Raw genomic sequence first — 20,461 nt, 5'->3', positions numbered from 1 at the left:
ATGTTCAGTCTTAGACAAGGTCAGCATGGGACTTCCCTGAAGGCAAGTTTCCAAGGGACAAAGACAAATTTGGGGGTTCCATAAAACAAAAGTTGTCCAAGGTAAGTGTTTAAAAAACAGTCTTTTATAGGACTCTTTTCTGAAGCAGTTTCCTTTTGCTTTGTATCTCTCTCTCTCTCTCTCTCTCTCTCTCTCTCTCTCTCTCTCTCTCTCTCTCTCTCTCTCTCTCTCTCTCTCTCTCTCTCTCTCTCTCTCTCTCTCTCTCTCTCTCTGTCTCTGTCTGTCTGTCTGTCTGTCTCTCCCCTTTTTCGTCTTTTCTGAGCTCTGCCCTTTCTTGTTCTCAGTCTCAGCCCCTCTGGATGGCATTCCCCCCTCTTCCCCCCAGCCTCCCTCTCTCCCGCCATGCCTCACCCACAGAAATGCCACTTTGTTAAGGGATTGTGTGTGCCAGTTTAGTCCTGTGCCGTTGTTGCTCCCATTTACCCTTTTCTAGTCCTCGCCTGTGTTCTCTGTTGCTTCTCTGTTTCATGCGCATCCACTGTTCACATACACGTTGGCCACTTCTCTTCGTCTTTTGGAGCCACCATTTCTCAGGTTGTGCCCCATCTTGGTCCTTTCCCATACTTTGTTCTGCTTCCTGTCTGCCTGGCCTTTAGTGGGCATCCTCCCCCAGTAGTCCTGGTCTGTCATGGTAATTTGTATTTCCGTAGCCCTTTGAGGTTAATAGAATCCTTTCCTCACAGCCCTGGGTATTTCCCCCATTTTACTGCTCCTGAAATAAAACTGACTCTCCCAGAGGGGAAAGTGACTGTCTAGTGATCCTGCGCCCCTGGGTTCAAACCCCAGGCCCCTGCTTGCCCCTCTTCACCATGGCTTCCTCTATGGTTCCAGGAGGAGGAGATGTCAAGATTGAAAACCAGAAGCTGAACTTCAAGGAGAAGGCCCAGGCGAAGGTGGGATCCCTGGATAATGTTGGGCACCTGCCCGCAGGTGGCTCAGTCAAGGTAGATCCATCGAGAGTGTGGCACTGGGCTGAGATGCTGAGGCCCAGGATGGGGGGGGGGGGGTAGCGCCAGCCTGCAGGGTGGGTGGGGGGTGTCAGGGGGACTGGAGGTCAGCCGCTGCCCCTCAATCTGCCCACAAGCAGTGTCTTCACTCACTTCATTACCATCACCACCTTTTGTTGCCAAACCCAGAGAAAAAGGAAGAGGGTGAGGGGCTGTGGGAGGCAGGAAGGAGATGGACAAAAGCCTAATTGATCAGTGCTGGGCCTCTGCTCCCTACCCTGAGGAAAGGGGGCTTTCTAGTGTAGACCATGCTTTCCCGGAGGATGGCAGCCCAACTTCACACATCCCATTTTCCCAAAAGATGATCTTTGAACATCTTCAATTCTTCCTCCCAACCCCCATTCCTAATAGGAGACGATTCTACCGTAATATGTCCAAGATGAACTTCTCTGACATAATCCTAAAAAGGCAGAGACACTTCACACAACACTCCCGACTTCTATTGATTACCCAGTAGCAGTAGGCCGAGGGTTCAAGTCGTTTTCTACACGCTTCTCGCAGAAAGCTTGCTGGCTTCCTTGGCCATCCCGCGTCCCCGAATCTGGGAATGAGCAGACCTCCCAACAATGTTTAGAGCCTTATCTCATGCTAGACAAGAAACTATCCACCCATAAGGAAGGGGAAGCATTTCCTTTTGAGATAGCCCCCCTCCGCCTTTGATCAGCCACCTTCCATTTTTGGAGCCAAGCAGAAGGTTGTACCCCGTTTGCCCACAGATCTTTCCCCTCCCCACCAGGGCCCAAGAGCCAACCTTGGCATCAAAGGTCCCAATAATTCAAACTTGGGCCTAGAGAATAAGCGGTCTCAAGCAACTGCTTGATTTCATACCAGCTTATCCCATTCTCTGACTGCTGTCTTTTAAACATCCCTCCGCGATGCCCGAGAGTGCCATGTATATGTTTATTGGGATCCAGTGTATTGGTTGCTCCCGATTCCCTCATTCAGAGTTGGCTTCTAGCCATCCCTGCTCCACAGAGAAGAACCATTTTTCCTAGGCTGGGACTCCCTCCTTCCAAAGCACTTTGGGTTTGCTCTGTGTGCCAAGACATTGTCTGCCATTTGTTCCATTGCATGAAAAGGGCTGGGGAGCATTTGGGGATCATCCTAGCAGGTTCAGAGGGATCCTGGGGCCCGGAACGGTGGCCGTCCTGCCAGCCTTTTAGAACAGAATGTCACGTGATGTGCTTTATCTTGAGGTGCCAGCCAGCGCAGAGCAGAATGAAAGAAAAGCCAGTATGGGTCAGTCAGCATTGATCGAGTGCCTGCAGAGCCGCAGGAAGCCCAGGAGGAGCACAAAGGCAGGGGTCCCTGCCATAGGGTTTGAGGGCCAGAAGGACCCTCGCGGTCACCTAGACTGTCTCACTTTACAGTCTGTTGAGGCCAACAGCGTTTGGGAATAGAATGGGAATTCCTGACCCTTAGCTCAGTGTCCCCAGCGGGGCTGAAACTCCTTTGGCTGATGACACTAGAATAGGAGGGTCAAGTGAAGAAGGGAGCAAGCCCAGAGAAGGATAAAAGATGGCGGGATCAGAGCTGGCACTGGGCAAGCTACTTCCTTGGAGGGGATTCTGGGAAGAGCTGTAGAAGGGCTGGCCAGAGCGCCACCTGAGAAGTACTTGAGGCCGTTCTCTGGAGCCTGGCACCAAGGAAAGGGCTTTTCTCCCTGTCAGAGAAGCAGGCCAGGGCCCAGAACAGAAGGGAGGCTTGGCTGGGATCTCGGGAGCGGGCCGGCTGTGTTTAGGACCCTCCATCGTCACCCCATCTCACCTCATCCTCCTATTGATCGTCCATTGTCTCCTCCCCACCCCACTGTTTCATTGTAGACTGAGGGGAGCGGCGAGGTGGCTCCGCTGTGCCTGGCCCCTCCAAGCGGGGAGCCCCCTGAGGCCCAGGCAGGCCCCAACACGCAGGCGAATGGCGTAGGGCACCTAACCCCCTCAGTGGGTGGTGAACAAAGGGAAACTCAGACCTTCGACACCCAGATCCAGGAGACAAGTAAGTTGGCCGTGCCTCCTCTGTGCCCCCCAGCTCTGCCTGGCTCGGCGGGCTCCAACAAGGGATCTGGCGAGCTCACTTCTTCAAATTGAAACTTTTCCAAAGAGGTGTCTGCCCACGTTTTAATGAGCTACTTAACTTTTATTTTCCAGGCATCTAACGATGAAATTCTGGTCTCGTCTTCCGTCCCCCTTCCGATAACCCCGCCCCCCCTCTCCCCTCCCCCTCCTGTGTCCCCCGTCGCCTCCCCTGTCTCGCTACAGATTGAAACGTACAAGCTGACGTTCCGTGAGAATGCCAAGGCCCGCACTGATCATGGAGCCGACATTGTCTCCAAACCCTCCCCCTTCCCCGGCCATGCCACCTTCATCAGCCAGAGCTTCAGCTCCCTCGCCTCGGCCACCCCCTGGCAGCAGCAGCAGCAGCAGCAGCAGCAGCATTAGCGGCCCCCCGCCCGGGAGCTGCCCAACCCTAGCAGCATCCTCTTTCCTCGGCTCACAGTCCTTCCGAGCCCAGACTCCTCCCCCTATGGGAGGGGGGCCCTGCCAGACCCGGGCTCGGAGGGAGGGGAATGGCCACCGCAGCCAGGAAGCCTTCCCGCCCCCCTCCGTCCCACGCATGTCTTCCCCTGCCCGGCGCCGCAGCTACACACACAAGGTTTGGGCCACCCCTGGGAGCCGAGCTCCTGAGGGGCGGCCGGAGCTCCTGTGGAAAAAGCTGAAGGCCCGATTCCTCAGTTTTTTCCTTTTAAACAAGAAAAGAGAGAAACTAAAACCCCCACATAAATTTGTTCTTGCTGCTCAAGTTTCTGGTGTTCCTATTTAATGAAAATCTATCTAATGCACACACTCACGCCCACTCGGCTGTTCTTGCCCGTGACGTTAGCTTTTTCATTTCCTTTGGTGACGAAGTGTTGACAGTTTCCTTGTGCTTCTCGGCCTCCTGTAAGTTTCCTTTATTCATATTCGCCCCCCAGCAGCCCTAGAGAGGTAGACATGTTAACCTCTATACTGACTACATATCCATGCAGCTGTAACTTCTTTCTTTTGAATAATCTAAAATGCGACGGGATTCTCTTATGGTTGAAGCCATGTCTGAAAAGAAAGTTCTAAGAATGTGTCGAAGGGAAGATGTCGGGGACGCACCAGCTGGGTGCCCCCACCGAAAGGTGAACCGTTTGTGGCCAGAGGCCTCCTGGGAGAGAGTTGGCAGGCAGCCCGATGCCAGGGGTTGGCAGGTGGAGGCGGCCAAGAGGACAGTGCAAATGCACAGGAGTTAGGAGAGTCGTGACACGGATGGGGGGTTCCCGGCCGGGAGAAGGATCCAGTTTGAAGGGGGATGGTGAAGGGGTTTTCGTGTGTGCGTGTGCTGATCTGTTCTAACAAGACTGGCCGGGACCCTGGCCCCCTCTCCCCAAGGGGCCGAGGCAGAGTTCTGAGGGCAGAGACTTTGTGTCCAGGAGTGAGTGGAGGTTAAGGAATAGGGTGTGAATCAGGTTTAACAGGGAAACTAATGAAAAAGAGAATTGGAAATGGAGGGAGGGAGGGATGGAGGTAAGGAATGGGGGGTCCCGAGGAGCTCCCTCAAGGGCCAGGTGCTCCTTTGGGGGACAGTCAGCAAGAATTACATGAAATCCTGGGATCTGTATGACACATGAAGATTCTTATTGCACTTGTATTTTTTATATTAAAGTTTGCATGGTTTCTAATAAAATGACTTTAAAACATAATGTAGTTTGCATTGAAAATATCTGAGAGTCTCTTAAGTGCTCTGTACTCTGGAAAAAGGTAGCTTTGATGTGCCCCCAGTCAGTCCTTGGCTCCTTCCTGACCCGGAGGGAGAAGGTCACTTGACTTCAGTATTTGGGGAAGAGAGTCCCCCCTGCTGACTTTTTGACTTCCATCTAGTGAGTCTGAACTTCTCTGCTGTCCCTCCGCCTCCCCCAGTGTCTTCCTGCTGCAGACTTCCCTGGGATGGGGGTTCATTGATGGTGGAGGGGCTGGCAGTGCCCATGTCATTCTTCACCTTGACCCGAGAGCTGGGCTCGAGCACTTTCTAGCCCAGGCGTTCCCAGGATAAAGCGGTGACTGGTCGTGAGGCCCTGGCTAGCTAAGGGTTTCTGTCTGCGACGTTCATGTTGCACATGGCCTGACAGTAGGTATTCTGGCCTAGGTGATGCTGACTGAAAGGAACCCAGAGAGAACCTATTCCAGCCCCAAAGCTTCAGAGTCCCGGAGAGCCGGTGGCATTGCCAGATTGATTGTCCCTTTAAGTCAATGCATGGAGAATTAGAACTAGAGAATCTTGTTGGACTTGACAGTTTTGGAGGGCACCTATTATCGCTTCCAGAGGAAGGCTCTTGTTCAAATGGGGTTTTTGCTTAGTGAGCCAGTGGGGTACAGAAGATTGTGAGCACGGGGCACGTGGGAATACAGATTTTCTAGTGGCCCCTCCTTGCTATTTGTTGGCAGTTTCTGCAGATTTGGACCCATGATATAGAACAAGTGGAAAGAGCATTTTAGGTTGCCACCGGATGCTCCTGGGGGTGTTCGTCTTACCTCCAAGTTTTCGGAGTGAGGCCTCCCTGTGGTACTTGGCTTAGGAGCCTCTCCTGCTCTCAAGGAGCTAAGGACCACCTCCCCAGGCAGGAAGACCAGAGAGGAGACAGGAGGCCTTGCTGCTCTGTTTTGGGGCTTCTCAAGTTGGAAGCGTTGAGGTGGTCTGTAGTAAGTCCTGTGCTTCCCAGGATGAGCAGGGCTTTTCCCTTTCCCTGTTCAGTAGATGAAAGCAATTGTGAAGAGTTGAGGGTGTGAGGAAGATGATGATGGTTTAAATTCTCTTCCTGGATCTTTGTCATGACTTCCCTTTCTCTGGCCCAGGGTGACAGATCCTCAGCAGTTCAGCCTCCTAGGAGGGGCGAGAGCCACCCATTTATGGGCTGAGCGAGTACTCCTTCATGAGTGTTGAACCTTGCCCCCCTGAGAAATGCTCTCCTTAGTAATGGTAGTTTGTCATGCCATACTTTAAACAGTATCTCCTACTTTCCCTCAGTGAAGGACATTAGGGAGCAGACTGAGGGAGATGGAGGGGTTGGAGAGTAAGGGCCACCTGAACAAACGCCAGGAACTTGGCTTGCCCTTAATTAAGCCTTCCTCCCCCACACAGCCTACTGGCTGATGGGCAGTGAGGTCCAGAGACGTCCCATTCGGGTAGCTTTCTCCAGATGGGACGTGTCCTCCTTTATGCTAGCCCAGTTCAGTTACTTGGTCTGGGGAACATCGTCCACAGAAAGGGGATGATGGTGTGATGTGCTTTGGGAAAGTTTCAGACTCCATGCAGGGGGGGGTTCCCCATCCTCCTAGTTTGCTTGTGGTTATTGTTACTGTCCCTCATAGCTGTTATGTGGCACTCTCTTGAGTGACCTTGTGATTTTGACTATTGTAAAGATTTGAAATAATTGCATAAATAAAGCTTCTCAGTGTTCTAACCCAGGGACCTGAAGACTGTTTTATTTCTGCTTCCAAACAATTTTTTCTCCAGTTGTTCATAGTAAAATGAGGTACACCATCCCTCCCTTTTTGGCTCCTTGTAGGACAAAGTCACTTGGGACAATTCATTTCAACTCTATCCACTCCCTAATCTACCCAAGGGGATCCTCTTTTCTTTGCCCATTCATTGTCGTGTGGAGATAAGAGATTTGAAAGAAGAGACATTCTCCTTCAACCCAAAATCTGGTCTGTAGTAGAAGGCAAGGGTTCAATTGTAATTTCCATGGAATGGCCCCTTCATGTAGTATTTTGTTTCCCAAAGACAGGAAGATGGGGTGAAATCCCATAGATCACATGATGCTACTCTTAGGGTAGAGCCTCTCTTAGGTGCAGACAGTGACAAATGCATATTGATAGGGGGTTAGAGAAAGCAGTCAGTCGACCTTTCTGGAGTCCTGCTCCTAGGAAGGTATTTCAAGAGAATGGGATCTAGGAATTTTCCAGAGCCAACCCAAGTCTTCCCATCTTAGTTTTCATGAGGTTGGAGTCATCCATCAGGAATCAAGACACCTCTTTACCTGAGTCATTTAGACCTTCCTTTAAAAAGCTTTAAAAGCTAAGGCACCCAAGGCCACTTATGCTAGGGTGAACAGAGGGAGTGAATGTGGAATACCAGACACCTAGTAGGCTGAGAAAATTAGGAGACAGCATGATGGAGTAAACTCACTCTCTCTCTGGATTTGGAGTCCAAAACCCACTTTCAAATCCTGTCATGCTACAGTGACAAGCTCTCTATAGTTTCCACATTTGTAAAACAAGAGTTGGGCTAGATCCCCATCATCTCTATAGATGGCTCTGCTACATGAGGCAAAACAGAAAGTCTTCATTTGGTCATGCTTTGTAATGTACAAAGAGCTTGTTTTCCTACTTTTCAGATGAATCCAAAATTCAGAGCAAGTGCCTCACCAGTCATGGCATTAATCCAGGTGTTCCTATTATAAAACAAAACACTTCACACATGCAACACTTTAGAAGTTACAAAGCAGCATGATTTGCTCATGTTCTATCTTGACTCCTAATGCAAATAACTTTTCTGTCTCTTGCCTTCGAGATTCAGATCTAAAGATATTCCCTGACCAAGATGTTACTTTTTAATATATAATAGCAGAGGTGAACAAATTAGTCTGCCAATCTATTTTGCAGAGCTGGTGAGCTAAGAATGTTTTTACATTTTTTATAGCTCACGATTTAAACAAAACAGGCCAAAGTCTGAAGAAAAAAGTCCTCTAGCCTGTCATTCAAGATCTTCCAAATCTTAACTCAATTTTGCTTTTTAGTTTTGTTTTGTAACTCTTCCATATTTGATGTTTCTAAGAAATTAGGACTATTACCTTTTCCCCAGCTTTAGGAAATCCTATTCCTTTTATGTTCAGCCCAGGTTTCTCCTTTGGGATTCTTAACACCTTTAACTTTTTCATAACCTACATTGGGGTTTTTTGCTTCCCTTTGTTACACCCATCACCACCCTGAGCAGAATATAAGTTCCTCAAGGCAGGGAACTGTGTCAGTATAAAACATTTAACAATGATTGAATTAAGAAATGTTCATAGAAGATGCAGTCATCAGGGCATACTACCACAAAGTACTCTTTAGATCAGGCAAGCCTTTATCAGGGCAAAGAGAAGTGCATAAGGCAAAGTATTGTATTGTCTAGAGAAGAATACTGCTTCAGAAAATCAATAAGGAACTAATGGATCTTAAGATTAGAAATATTTACACCCTAAAAAAAAGTTTTGGGACAGAAGCAAGTACCAAAGTTATAAAATGTATACAGTGCATTCACAAGGGATAAATAGAACTTTATTTAAATAAACATTTGCGCTCTGTACATAGCCCCAGGGACGGGGAATGGGGAAGGGGCTCAGTCATCAGCGGTTTTACGAACATCGAAGCTACCGCAAGGCCCACGCAGCAGCTCCACGAGCAAGGCCAGCAACTGGCTGTGCTCCTGCTGCACATCTGGCGGCAGGGCAGGCAACTCGCAGCGGAGGCTCCGCTCTACCATTCGGCCTAGGGCCCGGCGAAGCTCCCGTAGCAGCCGAACAGTATGTGAGTCACCCTCTAGCCGTAGGAGATCACTGTCACTCAGGGAGATGGTGGCACGTCGCCCATCATCTGGGGTTCAAAGAAGGAAGGAAAAGGTTATCAGTCATGATGGCTAGAACCATGTCTGAGGGAACTAGAAGAGAATTTCAAAGTAAGAGTCAAGAAGAGATCACTTATTCCTCAAAGGAAAGGGAATAGGCCTGAGGGAACTAGGAACCCACCTCTGATATGGACGTCTCCATCGGTCAGCAGCAGCACAGCCAGGGGGTGGACCTGGGAAGAGTCTCGCACAAAGACACTGCCATTGGACTTAACAGCCATGAAATATGTTAGCCAACGGCTACGCAGCCGAGTGGCCTCCCTGGAGAGAGAGAAAACAGTAAGGAGGGTTAATTCCTTTGCTTGGAACTTTCCTTTGTTTCTTCAATCCCTGTGGCCTTCACTGCTCTGCTCACCTGTTAATGGTTGACTTGTGCAGCAGGATATTGCCGGCTTTGGTCCGGTATGTGACACTATTGGGCTTGAACTTCCCTTGCCGGGTCACCTTGCCCTGCCTTACCTTTGGGGGGTACAAAGGAGATGGGTGAAAGAAAAAGGGTTGTCTGAACAGAAGAGTCAGAACCTTTGGTAAGGGTTCTGAAAAGGTTTTCTCATACACACTGAATCCAAGAGTTATGCCATGCCTTGTTCCTCACTCCCCTTTTCCCCCCAACCAAAGTGAATCCTAAGATACCTGGATGAGGTTGGGGTAAAGCCCAGCCATTAGCACCCCTTTCACCAGCTCTTCCTCCTCACTGTATTGGTTGCATTGGGCTGAGGGCAGGGTGCAGTCTGATGGTTTCCCCACCAGGAAGGCCTCATAAATGTTCTCTGAGAACTGCTTGATGAGGCCTAAGAAAAGAAGATTGGATGCAAGAGGAGAGAACAGAGTCTGAGAGGACCCCACAATTACAATCGCTTTGGTGTGTACATATGGGTGGAACAGGAGAGGAAGGGTGAGCTCTAGATCCAATGAAGGCTAAGAACAGCTAATGATAAAGACCTGTGGGACTCAACATCAGGGTCCAGGGGAGAAGCTTACCCTGAAAAACTCAGCATAGGGGAAAGGGAAGAAAGTGAGGCCAGTGCTCACCGTGGATAAAACGCAGGCTGGGAGCATAAAGTAGGTTCTCCTCCAAGTAGTTCTCACGAGAACTACGATCCTGCCAGCGCAATACCTCCTCCCAACCAGCCACAGCCCGCACAAAAGCCAGGTGGTCACTTCCACTATCGTGGCTCAATAGTGCTTTCACCTGGGAAGAAACAAGAAAATAAACCAATCCAGAGGCACTGACTAGGTGCCTATTGCTAATCAATCTTGCAGGGGCTGTGAGACCACCCCAAAGAATGGAAGGGGAAGATGCTTAAAGGCCTCAGATGATGGAAGCGGAAGAGTCTGACCTTGTCCACCTCAGCACGGTTCTGCAAGCTACTGCTGAAGGGGTCTCGGGTGAGGCAGGAGACAACAACTAGCAGAGGATGTAGGCAGCGGAAGATGGCTGCCAGGACAATGGCCTTGGCGAGTCGAGGGTCCGTGGAGATATGGGCCAGGCGCTGGCCCAGTGTGGTCAGGAATTCCCGCTGGTCCAGCACACCTGCAACACTATTTCTGTTATAGTGACCCCCAAAGGGCCCAGACCAAAGAAGTGAGGACCCCAACCCTGTGTATGCCAGCCCACTGTGCATCCACACTTCCCCCTCACCCAGAGAAGCTGAGGGCTACCCTCCCGGAGCCCACAGGGTCAGCCCATCCCAGAGCTGCACCTCCACTGACCAATCTCTTGCAGAAGGATCACAGCCTCATCTACAGCCTTGATATCAGGGCTATCCACAGCCTTGGATAGGAATTCGACAGCCTACAATAGAAGGCCCATCCCCAGGATAAGGCTCTGGGTCCTGCCCCCTCCCTCCGCAATCAAGGGAGGAACACACATCAAAAGCCCTCCTTGGCTCCCTTCACACCCTTACCCTTCAGAGCCCTACCGTCTTCTCAGGCATATGGATCTTCGCTTGCAACACCAAGTTCTCCAGGGGGGTGCGCAGAATTTCAGGCACCTGAAAAGGTGCCATCTTCTCCAGCCTGCTTCGAGGAAACAGGTGGTAGGCAAAGCCTGACTGGCACCGCCCAGCCCGTCCTCGGCGCTGGATCACATTTGCCCTTGACACCCACACTGTTTCTAGGCAGGACACCTGTGAGAACAGTATGAGGGAGAAGTGGTGAGGAAAAGAAGGCTGCTGCTTTCTAAGCAGTACTTCAAGTTTCTTGTCCGAAAACATCCTGGATTTTAGGTCTGAAGGGAAAATTACTAGACTAATGCTATGCCTCTGACCACAAGAAGACTATGGAATCTCATCTCAAAATGTCACAATCTCTAGTTTCTCTTTAGAACTCAATATAATAGAGGTCTGGGAGAGGAAGGACAATAGATACTCTCTGGTTTAGGCTAAACCTTTACCTCTAATTTCCAGCAGAAGAATGAAAGGTAGAGAATCAGTTACCTGGTTCACTTCCCCATAGCTATTACCCATCCCCACTCTTTTCCTGATCAGTATGAACAGTTCCAAAAAAATAAAAGCTTTATTTGTTCCAGTTCTGTATTTTTCAAAGGGCTTAAATCACCCATTATCTCATATAATCTTCAACAGCCCCATTAATTAGTCAGGCCAAAGTTTATCTTCATTCAGCAGATCAAAAAATTGGCCCAGAGAGGCAGTGGGGTTTAAATGTATAGAGTGCTGGACCTGGACTCAGAAAACCTGGGTTAAAATTATGCCTCTTGTACTTTATGCACTATATGATCACTGAAGTAATTTAATCTCCTAATTAAAGCCTAAATTTGTAAGCTGTAAAAGTGGTAACATAGAAAGATTAGCATTCCACTACATAACAGGACACTCCTGAGGAAAGCATTTTGTAAAACGAAGCATTATAGAAATATGAGATTTCATCTATTCTCTATTGAGCAAGTTTAATGTTGGAGTCAGGCTAGAAGGTAGGCCTTCCAGCTCAAATTCCAGGTCTCTCCATTCCACACTACTGGGACTGTTCCTGAAGTTTCACAGCTAACACTATAAGCAATCAGTGGAGCTGGGAAAGGGCAAGAGCAGTGGGCCTATGGAGGAAATACCTTGGTCTTAAGGTCATAGCGCTCCTCCTTGTGCAGGCCACTATCCACCACATGTACTATGTCGTTGACCGTGATGGATGTTTCAGCAATGTTGGTGGCCAAGACAATCTTGCGCACCCCTGTTGGGGGCTGCTGGAAAATTGCCTTCTGGTCCATCATGGGGATGTTGGAGTGCACTGTTTGGGTTGTGGGGGGTAGGGGGAAATAGCACGCAAGTGCGCACGCACACGGTCACCTTCACCACCCCACCCCCCAAGCCCCACCACCAATTCCCCAGGCCACAAGATTCTCCCGCAGGGCAGCAACCCTAGAGTTGTCCCTCTCCAAATTGACAATCAGCTTTTTGTTCTGTTCCCTTGTCCACTTTGCCCTGGGCTTGTGACTGACTGTGAAATGGAAATCTAGATAAGCCGTTACCCATTTTTACCTCCAGATGGAGCTGCTTCCCAGGCCTCCCCCCAAACCAAAAGGCCTGTAGCAGGTACGTCCCCCTTCCTCTTCCCTGCCCCAAAGTCCAGCTCACCTGGCAAGATCAGGTACTTGCTTTCATAGGAGCCCAAGGCCTCCTGCAGGCGCTGCTGTACTCCTTTGATCTCCTGCCAGCCAGGCAGGAAACACAGAATCCCACCTGAAAACCAGCCCCAGCAACCTGATCACTTGGGGTCAGGCCTGAAGGGGAAGGGAGGCAGGAGTGGGGGTTGGGGGGAGGGGTAGCATTTTCCTTCAGAATTCCCTTCTATTATGCTTTTGGTCATGATCACAAGAAATCTGGGTTTTGGGGTAGGATTAAACTGAATGGGACAGTCCTCGGTAGTCCCTCTACCCCCATTCTTTCCACTTTTATTCATATGATGGTGTTCTTCCATGGATGCCCAAGGCCCCTGCCCAAGCAGCCTGAATCTGGGTGAGAAAAACCTGCTCTAGGCATTCTAAGCCAAAAAAGGCACTTACCTGGGTCTCCCCGGGCATCAATATGCAAAACCAGATCAGTCATGAGGTCCAAATCCAGGGCGCACTCATCCTCAGACTATGGCCAGGGGTAAAGGGGAACAAGAAGAGTTGGAAACAGTGGCCTAGGTTGAGGCATCTGAAGTGAACAGTACCCCAGGACCCTCTCCAAGATCATACGGCACTCCAGCCCAATCCAGCTGGGCTGACCAGCTGATGGGGGAACCCCAGGGTCACGTCAAGGGTTCATGGGTGCCCAAGAATGGGTAGACTAGGGAATGGCAGGAAGAGAACAAGCATCATCATTATAGGCAGAGGGAAAAACCACAGCCAACTCGGTAAGGCAGCTGGGAGACAAGAGATGCAACAAAGGTAGAAAGTGAAGCGTGGCCACTGCCACCCATCCTCCTTACCTCATGATGCCGGTGCCGGTGCTGGTGCTTGCCCAACTTCGCCAAGATGTCTTCTAGGTAGTGCTCCTTCACTGGGTACATGAAGCCAGGCACCTTGATGACTGGGCAGCCACCAAAGTATCGAGCAAAGCGCTCATTGTCACCTGTGGCACTCATTAGCACTAGCCGCAGAGCTGGGTTCAACCGCTGCAGCCCCTTCAGCAGGATCAGCAGAAAGTCTGTATTGACATCTCGTTCATGTACTTCATCTACAATGACATGGCTCACGCCCTCAAGGCTGGGGTTGCTCTGCAACTTCCGCAGAAGGATGCCCACAGTGCAGAAGAGCAGGGCTCCTCCCCGGGCTGGTGGCTTACTCTCCAGTCGCACCTGGAATCCTACATTTCGTCGCAGGGAGGGTCCCAGTTCATGGCTAACACGTTGGGCCACAGATACAGCTGAAATGCGGCGGGGCTGGGTGATGATCACATTACACCGGGCCCCGCGGCCCTCCGTCACATAACGTTCCAGCAGCAACTGTGGTATCCGTGTTGTCTTGCCACAGCCTGTGTCCCCTGAGATCACAACCACAGGGTGCTGCTCAATTGCTGACAAGATGGTATCCCGGTGTGGGTCCACAGGAAGCTGGTGAGTCTCCTGCCAGGAAGGCCCACGCCGCCGCCACAACTCCAATAGCCCTTGGCTTAGCCGCAGCTCCTCTCCCTCCGACAGAGGAATGTAAGGCTTCCCTGTGATAGGGTCACTCAGGGGCCCCGTGTCCTTGCTCAAGTGCAAGGGATCCTCATTCTGCAGCCTAGGCTCCGGGGAGATCCAAGGATTTTCCACAGGGTACTGGAGGGGGCCAGCAACACAGTGAGGGATGTTCCCTTATTCCATCTCTACAAGCCTCAAGAAGAGGAAGGCCCGGAATGCCCCGGGTGCCCTGGAATCCCCAGTTGGCTGAGCTGACTGCAGGGCTCACCCAGACTTCCTAAGCCCGCAGGAACCTTAAGGAGGATCCACTCAATTCCAGTTAGCTGGAATTCAAAGGGCCAAGCTTTGGGATGGGGGGGATGGGAGGGGTTGAATTCTGATGTGGGTGAAGAGAAAGCAAAGGGCCAAGCTTGGGGTAGGGTATTAAATTCTAAGGTGGGGAAGGGAAAAGGAAGGAGTTAATACCATATAGCCATAGGATATCACCAGGTTTCGAAGTCTGGTATAGGTAAAGGAAAAGATGAAACAAAACATCATAGATGCCTAGGTCAGTATCAAATGGAGTCATGCAACTGACCTAGGGATGAAATCATTCCCAAGCCAAACATGCTGACCTGAGCAAGAGTTACTGTTGGGACTTTGGCTCCTAAGCTCCCTGTTTGTACCCAACCTAACTCTTTGCCCTACTTACATGGTTCAGATAGTTCTCCATCTTTCGTAGAATGGGCTCTGGCACTTGGATGGTGCAGGGCCGACGCTGTGTCTCGCCTAGTTCTCGCAAAGAGGCCAGGTTGTACATGGCATGAGTCAGTGGTTCATTGTTCCTATCCACTAGGCCCAGGCTCTGTGAAGAGAACAGAGGTTAGGCCCCTTCAGAAGGATGGTCCAGGCACACAGAAATCACATTCCAAAGAAAAATATTCCTACAATGGAGTGGAAAGGAGGTAGGGAATAAGAATATTTTTCTCATATGTCATCTGACATAGAGAAAAAAAGAATCTTAAAAGGTCTTCTTGGTTACTTCCTCCATTTTACAGATGAGTACTAAAGTTTAGAGGTTGGAGTGACTTGCCTAAGGCCTGAGAGGAAGCAAGTAGAGCCAGAATTCAAACTCAAATCCAGGGCTCTTTCCATAGTACCACACTGCCTCTTGTGCTGGCTCAGAGACTGTAGAATAGACATAGAGCCCTGTTTTCTCTAATAAGGCAGTTTCCACATTAGATGAGGTAAAATCTCTGCACCTCAGTTTACTCATCAGTGAAATGGAAATGGGGGTGGAGGGTGGGAAAGAAATGACTATAAGGCCTATTTGGTTCCTTCTAGCTTAAAATAAATGGGCATTTTTAACAAAACCACTTTATGTTAATTGGATATTCAAATTTCTCCACTTGCAGCTTCTTCTCTTTACCTATCCAAGTTCATTTCCCTCTGCTTACATGTAATAATTCCAAAGCATACTAACAGTCTCTGGGTGGCACCTCCCCACCTCCTCTCAAATCCTATTCCTCAGTCTTTCCCATTCAAGTCAAACCCTATAGTTTCATGAAGGTGCTCCAATCATTGTAGGTCAATGAGCTGGTCTGTGTCACATCACTTAGAATTTGGCCATTATGCTCTTGAGCTGCTTTTGGCCCACATGTTTAAGTCTTACCTGTACAACTAAACAACCATATGCTCCCTGAAAGCAAAACTGGTGTCCTTATACTTCTATGTCTCTCTCATAGCACCTGGATAAAGTACACAGTCAATACAATTAAGTCCTATTCAATGAGAACAGAAGGAAAGAAAAAAGGAATGTCTGGATGGGTCTTAACATAGAGCAATATGGGAAGTCTCTACTATTAAAGATGCTTCACTTAGATATCAGGGTTGGGTATAATTAATCGGTAACAGCAACAAGTGGACTAAGCCTGATGGCTATCAGGGATCACCATATTTCCAGAGCCAACCCTAGGCCAGAGGCTTCTGAATGCCATCACATCCTTTGAGTCTCAATCTAATTTGGCTGGGCTCACCTTCAACTTCTTGCAGGCCAGGGCCGCTGCTTTATTTTCTGCCTCTGCTTTGCGGCGCCCCTTGGCAACAAAAGTCATGGGACAGGGCCAGAGCAGGGTTAGAGTAGAGAGCTTTGTCTTGGTACCCACAGTGTGGAATTGCATGAGGTTCTGAAAGGATGTAAGGAAAATGGATTATTAAGAAACAGCTTAAGAAGAGATTCACATCAACAGATAAGGTGGTGCTTTAGGGACTATGATGCTATGCCCAGGGCTAGAGTAACCCCTTCTTCCAAAAGATTCCCACATATAAATAATGGCAAAAAATATATAACAGTTGTTTTTGAGTTGGAATGTTGTTACCAATAGAAAGCTGCAAGGTAATTGGCAATTCTGAAAAATCAGCTCATATCCTCTAGCAGAAGAGGAGCACAAATATCAACTAAAGGCAGACATAACTTAAGCTTATGAGGACTTCACTTTCCATGGCAGGGCAAAGATACTAGAAACAGCAACAAAATATTACAATTGTTCCCCAGGCGTGGCAAGGGGATGGCAAGGGAGGTAGTACTAGGCAATGGAACTGCTTGCTCTTCCTCCTTCATGACAAAAGATTCTGAAGCTTTTTCCTTGGGCATTAGGCAAAGAATTACTGCCATTCCTCAGCCACTGTCAGTTAGACTAAGAAGACCCACAGAAGGACTTAGAAGGAGAGAGGCCCTTGGGAAGACAGTGTTCCAAGCTCCTGGATACTACCTTCTCCAGTCCCAAGACCTAATTCACTTATCCTGCTTAAGTCTCTTCATTCTCTAAATCTTAAAACTAGAAAGGACCCTAGAGACTTTCAAACATGGCTGGATTCCTCCCAAACTTATCTCTTCCCTGTTTTCTAAGCCATTTATTTCCCCATCCTAAATATTCTTCACCTTCATGACAAAATCCCATATTTGTACTTCGCTACGAAATCTATCTTAAAACTCCATATCAGAACCACCTAAACATACCTGCAGCCTGAAAATTGGTTAGTAAGACCTGCCTTTTCTGTCCCTAGCCCTCTTGCTGGGATCTTGTGAGCCTGAAATAGGAGGCAAGCCTAATGTGGTGCATAGATTTTGGAATCCTCACTGGCAATCTTCCTAGGATAGATATAGCTGCCATATTTTTTAATATATAGTCCAGGTTATATCACTCCCTTACTTTTACAAGCCTTCCTAATAATGCCCAATGGAAAATACCTGACCTTCTCAGCTTAGCATCCAGTCCTATCCATAATCTGATTCTATCCAGTCTTCCCAGTTTTAACTCGCACTATTTCCCCTTGCAGACAAACTGAGCTATTCACTGTCCAAAAACATGTTCTAGTATTTTCCACCCTCCTGCCTCTTCTCATGACACTCCAACATCCCTTGCAAGATAATCACCTCTCCTTCCTATCTTCTGAAACCCAATTGTTCAAGACCTAATTTGAATTTTTTCCTTCAGGAATCCTTCCTCAATCCCATTTAGCTCAAAATTATCTGTCCTCAAAACTCATGTAGAACTTGTACTTCTTGTGACTGCAAGTTATTTTTCATATCTTACTACTAAACTGCAAATTCCATGAAGAAATAAGGCTTGTGTGTTCATTATATTCCCCCCAAGTGCTGAGCACAACACTGTACATTATAAATGTTTATTAAGTATTGAATGAAATCTCTACTACATCCATATAGTTAGTGGAAATCAGTCTCTATACACAAACCTTTCCACATGCTAACATCAAAGTATTATTCTTGTTTCCAGATTTCTTCAAGCCACTTAATGAATTCCTCCCCCTGGAATGTAGGTGATCTCTACTTACCTTGGCGGTGGAGGACGAGGTTGCAATCTGGATCACCTTGGCCAGAAGGTTCTTGGGAAGCGGGAACTGGGTAAGTGCTCGGACAGCACTGTCATCATCTGTCATCTCAAAGGAGCCCCCTCTGGGATGGATACCCAAGAATCTAGGTGAAGGACAGGCTCTACCCCTTGTGCTACAATCTAGGGCACTAGGATAATGGAGTGATTTGGAGATGAGAGGCACTGTGAGGACCAGAAATGGGATTGGGGCCAGCACTGCCTGAATTCTGAACTTCAATCAGATGCTTCTTTCTGTGAATGCTGCCTATGTCTATGCACAAAATACCAGTGCTTCTTCAGCTTCTCCCAAGGGAAATGAGGAATCCCCCCCCCCAAAAAAAAAGACAAGGATTCTAAAACACTGTTTCAAAGTATTTTAGGGAAGGAGCACTCTGTTACTGCAAGGATTTTCTCCTTTTGTGTCTCATACAATGACTGCCAAAGTCTAGTAAAAGGACAGAGACCTGTAGCAGGGATACCTATGGATCCATATCACCTCTGCTTTTCCAAGAGGGAGTCCCCAATGCTATTTAGCAAAAATCCAGTCACATTTAAGATCTAATCAGATGTTTCTTCAAAAGCAAAAAGTAGCACTAACAATTGAAGTACAAATTAGATAATGAGGAGGCAACTAGGATTCACTCAAATTCAAGTAGCAGAACTCCTATCAAGTTCATAGGAAATCATTTGGAAGCAGGGAATGAGTAAAAACCAAACACATCTTTGGAAAACATTTTGCTTTAGACTAGTAATGGCAAACCTTTTAGAGGGGCAGGTGATGTAAGACATATCCTCAGTGCTTGTGGAGAGGGGGAGGGAAGTAGCCCAGCACTGAGACCCTCTGGCTTTCTAGTAATGAACTCAGATGAACTCTCTACTAGGGTGACAGCACACATGTTCACAGAGAAGGCTCTGAGTCCCCCCCCCCCCCCCCCCCTGGCCAATGTGCCATGGGTTCATCACCATGGGCTTAGACACTCCCAATCTTTCCCCAAGTACTCATGAATTCATGCACTTCCCCATTAGGACTATACCTTGTGTCCCTGAGTGGAGTGTGAGACTCCTGTTGGGCCATAGACAAGAAGTCAGTGACATCAATTGTCCCTTCCTCTAGCTCTTCTTCTTCCTCATCCTCTTCCTCTCGGCCCATGGAGCGGGATAGATTGCTTGGCCCCATTGGCCGGATGCTCTCAGGGTTCAGCTGCCTCCAGGAGTTGGGTGGCATAGTAGGCTCTGGTCGCCACCAGCTGTCAGCTGGGGAACCAAATCTATCAGCCAGCACTCGGTATTTAGCTGCATCAAAGAGTTCATTCCGGGGTCCCAGAAGGCCCCAGCCCTGTAAGAAGGAAAGCAACTGGGTAAAGTTCTTATTTATTATTTTAGGATATTTTTCTGTGGTTACATGATTCATCTTCTCTCCCTTCCCTCTTCCCTCCCCCCCTCCTGGAACTGAAAAGCAATTCCACTAGTTTATACATGTTTTATTACTCAAAACCTATTTCCATAATATTCATATTTGTAACAAATTTTTAAAAACCACAACTCCAAATCATATACCCATATAACTGAGGGATAAATCATATTTTTCTTTTGCTTTTCTATTCCCACAGTTCTTTCTCTAAAGGTGTATAGCATTCTTTTTCATAAGTTCCACAGGATTGTTCTTGATCATTGCATTGCTATTAGTGGCACAATCTATTACATTTGATTGTTACACAATGTTGCACTTTCTATGTATAGTGTTCTCCTGGTTCTGTGCATTTCACTCCACATCAGTTCATGGAGATCTTTCCAGTTCTTATAGAAATCAAGCAGTTCATCATTCTTTACAGTACAATAGTAATCCATCATCATCATATACCACAATTTGTAGTAAAGTCATTCCCTAATGGAGGGACACCCCTTTGTTTTCCATTTTTTTGCCACCACAAAAAGTGCAGCTATAAATATTTTTGGTATATTTAAAAAAGTCTGCAGGGTACAAATCCAGGAGTGGTATGGCTGGTATGGGCATGTAATCTTTTAAAGCACTATGGGCATAATTCCAAATTGCCTTACAGAATGGCTAAATCAATTCATAACTCCACCAGCAATGCTTTAGTGTCCCAATTTTACCACATCCTTTTCAACATTTATTTTTCTTTATTGTCATATTGACCAATCAGCTAGGTATGAGGTGGTACCTTAAGAGTTGTTCTGATTTCTCTAATCAGGAGGGATTTAGAACACTTTCATATGATTATTGATAGTTTTGATTTCTTCATCTGAAAATTGCCTATTCATATACCTTGATCATTTGTCAATTCAACTTAGTTCCTTATATATTTGGGAAATTAGACCTCTGTCAGAGAATTTTGTTATAAATCCCTCCCCCAAGTTTGACTGCATTGGCTTTGTTTGTACAAAAATCCTTTTTTAATATAATCAAAATTATCAATTTTACATCTTGTAATGTTCTCTATCTCTTACTTGGTCAGGTCTTAAATTCCCTCCTTTCTCATAAATCTGACAGGTATACCATTGTATGCTCATCCAATTTACTTATAATTTCCCTCCTTACATTTAAGTCAGTAAAGTTATCTTTTATAGGATTCATGGTCCCCAAGGAAAGGGAACGTGGCTCCTTTCCCCACTGCACTGTACCCTAACCTGGTCATCCTCAGCTCAGCAATAGCCATATCTCTAAGGTAGTGAAAAAAAAAATGCAAACTC

The 20,461-nt window shown here is 47.8% G+C and overlaps 2 protein-coding genes across 52 annotated transcripts in view; one reads left to right on the top strand and one right to left on the bottom strand.

Moving 5' to 3' along the window:
- The window catches only part of MAP4 (microtubule associated protein 4), a 234,822-nt gene extending 228,273 nt beyond the window's left edge, over positions 1 to 6,549 (top strand). For 17 of the 35 annotated variants that reach the window (XM_056805211.1, XM_056805221.1, XM_056805215.1 and 14 more), the window contains 3 exons: positions 892 to 1,004; positions 2,891 to 3,062; positions 3,215 to 6,549. In XM_056805211.1, coding sequence (XP_056661189.1) covers positions 892 to 1,004; positions 2,891 to 3,062; positions 3,215 to 3,222 — 293 coding nt within the window. In that variant the 3' untranslated portion in view covers positions 3,223 to 6,549. The remainder of the gene's footprint in view (positions 1 to 891; positions 1,005 to 2,890; positions 3,063 to 3,214) is intronic. The other 18 variants (XM_056805244.1, XM_056805243.1, XM_056805240.1 and 15 more) reach the window with 2 other exon arrangements.
- A 1,839-nt stretch (positions 6,550 to 8,388) lies between these two features.
- The window catches only part of DHX30 (DExH-box helicase 30), a 33,118-nt gene continuing 21,045 nt past the window's right edge, over positions 8,389 to 20,461 (bottom strand). For all 17 annotated transcript variants that reach the window (XM_016424321.2, XM_056805249.1, XM_016424322.2 and 14 more), the window contains 16 exons: positions 18,784 to 19,085; positions 17,712 to 17,832; positions 15,893 to 16,042; positions 14,569 to 14,721; positions 13,185 to 14,015; positions 12,775 to 12,850; positions 12,347 to 12,451; positions 11,824 to 11,999; positions 10,679 to 10,885; positions 10,470 to 10,551; positions 10,097 to 10,290; positions 9,789 to 9,948; positions 9,390 to 9,547; positions 9,112 to 9,215; positions 8,878 to 9,017; positions 8,389 to 8,725 (listed from right to left, as the gene is read on the bottom strand). In XM_016424321.2, coding sequence (XP_016279807.2) covers positions 8,472 to 8,725; positions 8,878 to 9,017; positions 9,112 to 9,215; positions 9,390 to 9,547; positions 9,789 to 9,948; positions 10,097 to 10,290; positions 10,470 to 10,551; positions 10,679 to 10,885; positions 11,824 to 11,999; positions 12,347 to 12,451; positions 12,775 to 12,850; positions 13,185 to 14,015; positions 14,569 to 14,721; positions 15,893 to 16,042; positions 17,712 to 17,832; positions 18,784 to 19,085 — 3,213 coding nt within the window. In that variant the 3' untranslated portion in view covers positions 8,389 to 8,471. The remainder of the gene's footprint in view (positions 8,726 to 8,877; positions 9,018 to 9,111; positions 9,216 to 9,389; positions 9,548 to 9,788; positions 9,949 to 10,096; positions 10,291 to 10,469; positions 10,552 to 10,678; positions 10,886 to 11,823; positions 12,000 to 12,346; positions 12,452 to 12,774; positions 12,851 to 13,184; positions 14,016 to 14,568; positions 14,722 to 15,892; positions 16,043 to 17,711; positions 17,833 to 18,783; positions 19,086 to 20,461) is intronic.

The sequence above is a fragment of the Monodelphis domestica genome, chromosome 7, assembly GCF_027887165.1.
Source record: "Monodelphis domestica isolate mMonDom1 chromosome 7, mMonDom1.pri, whole genome shotgun sequence".
Classification (NCBI taxonomy): domain Eukaryota; kingdom Metazoa; phylum Chordata; class Mammalia; order Didelphimorphia; family Didelphidae; genus Monodelphis; species Monodelphis domestica.
The sequence above is the reverse complement of the archived record's forward strand: the minus strand, read 5'-3'. Positions and strand labels throughout refer to the sequence as shown.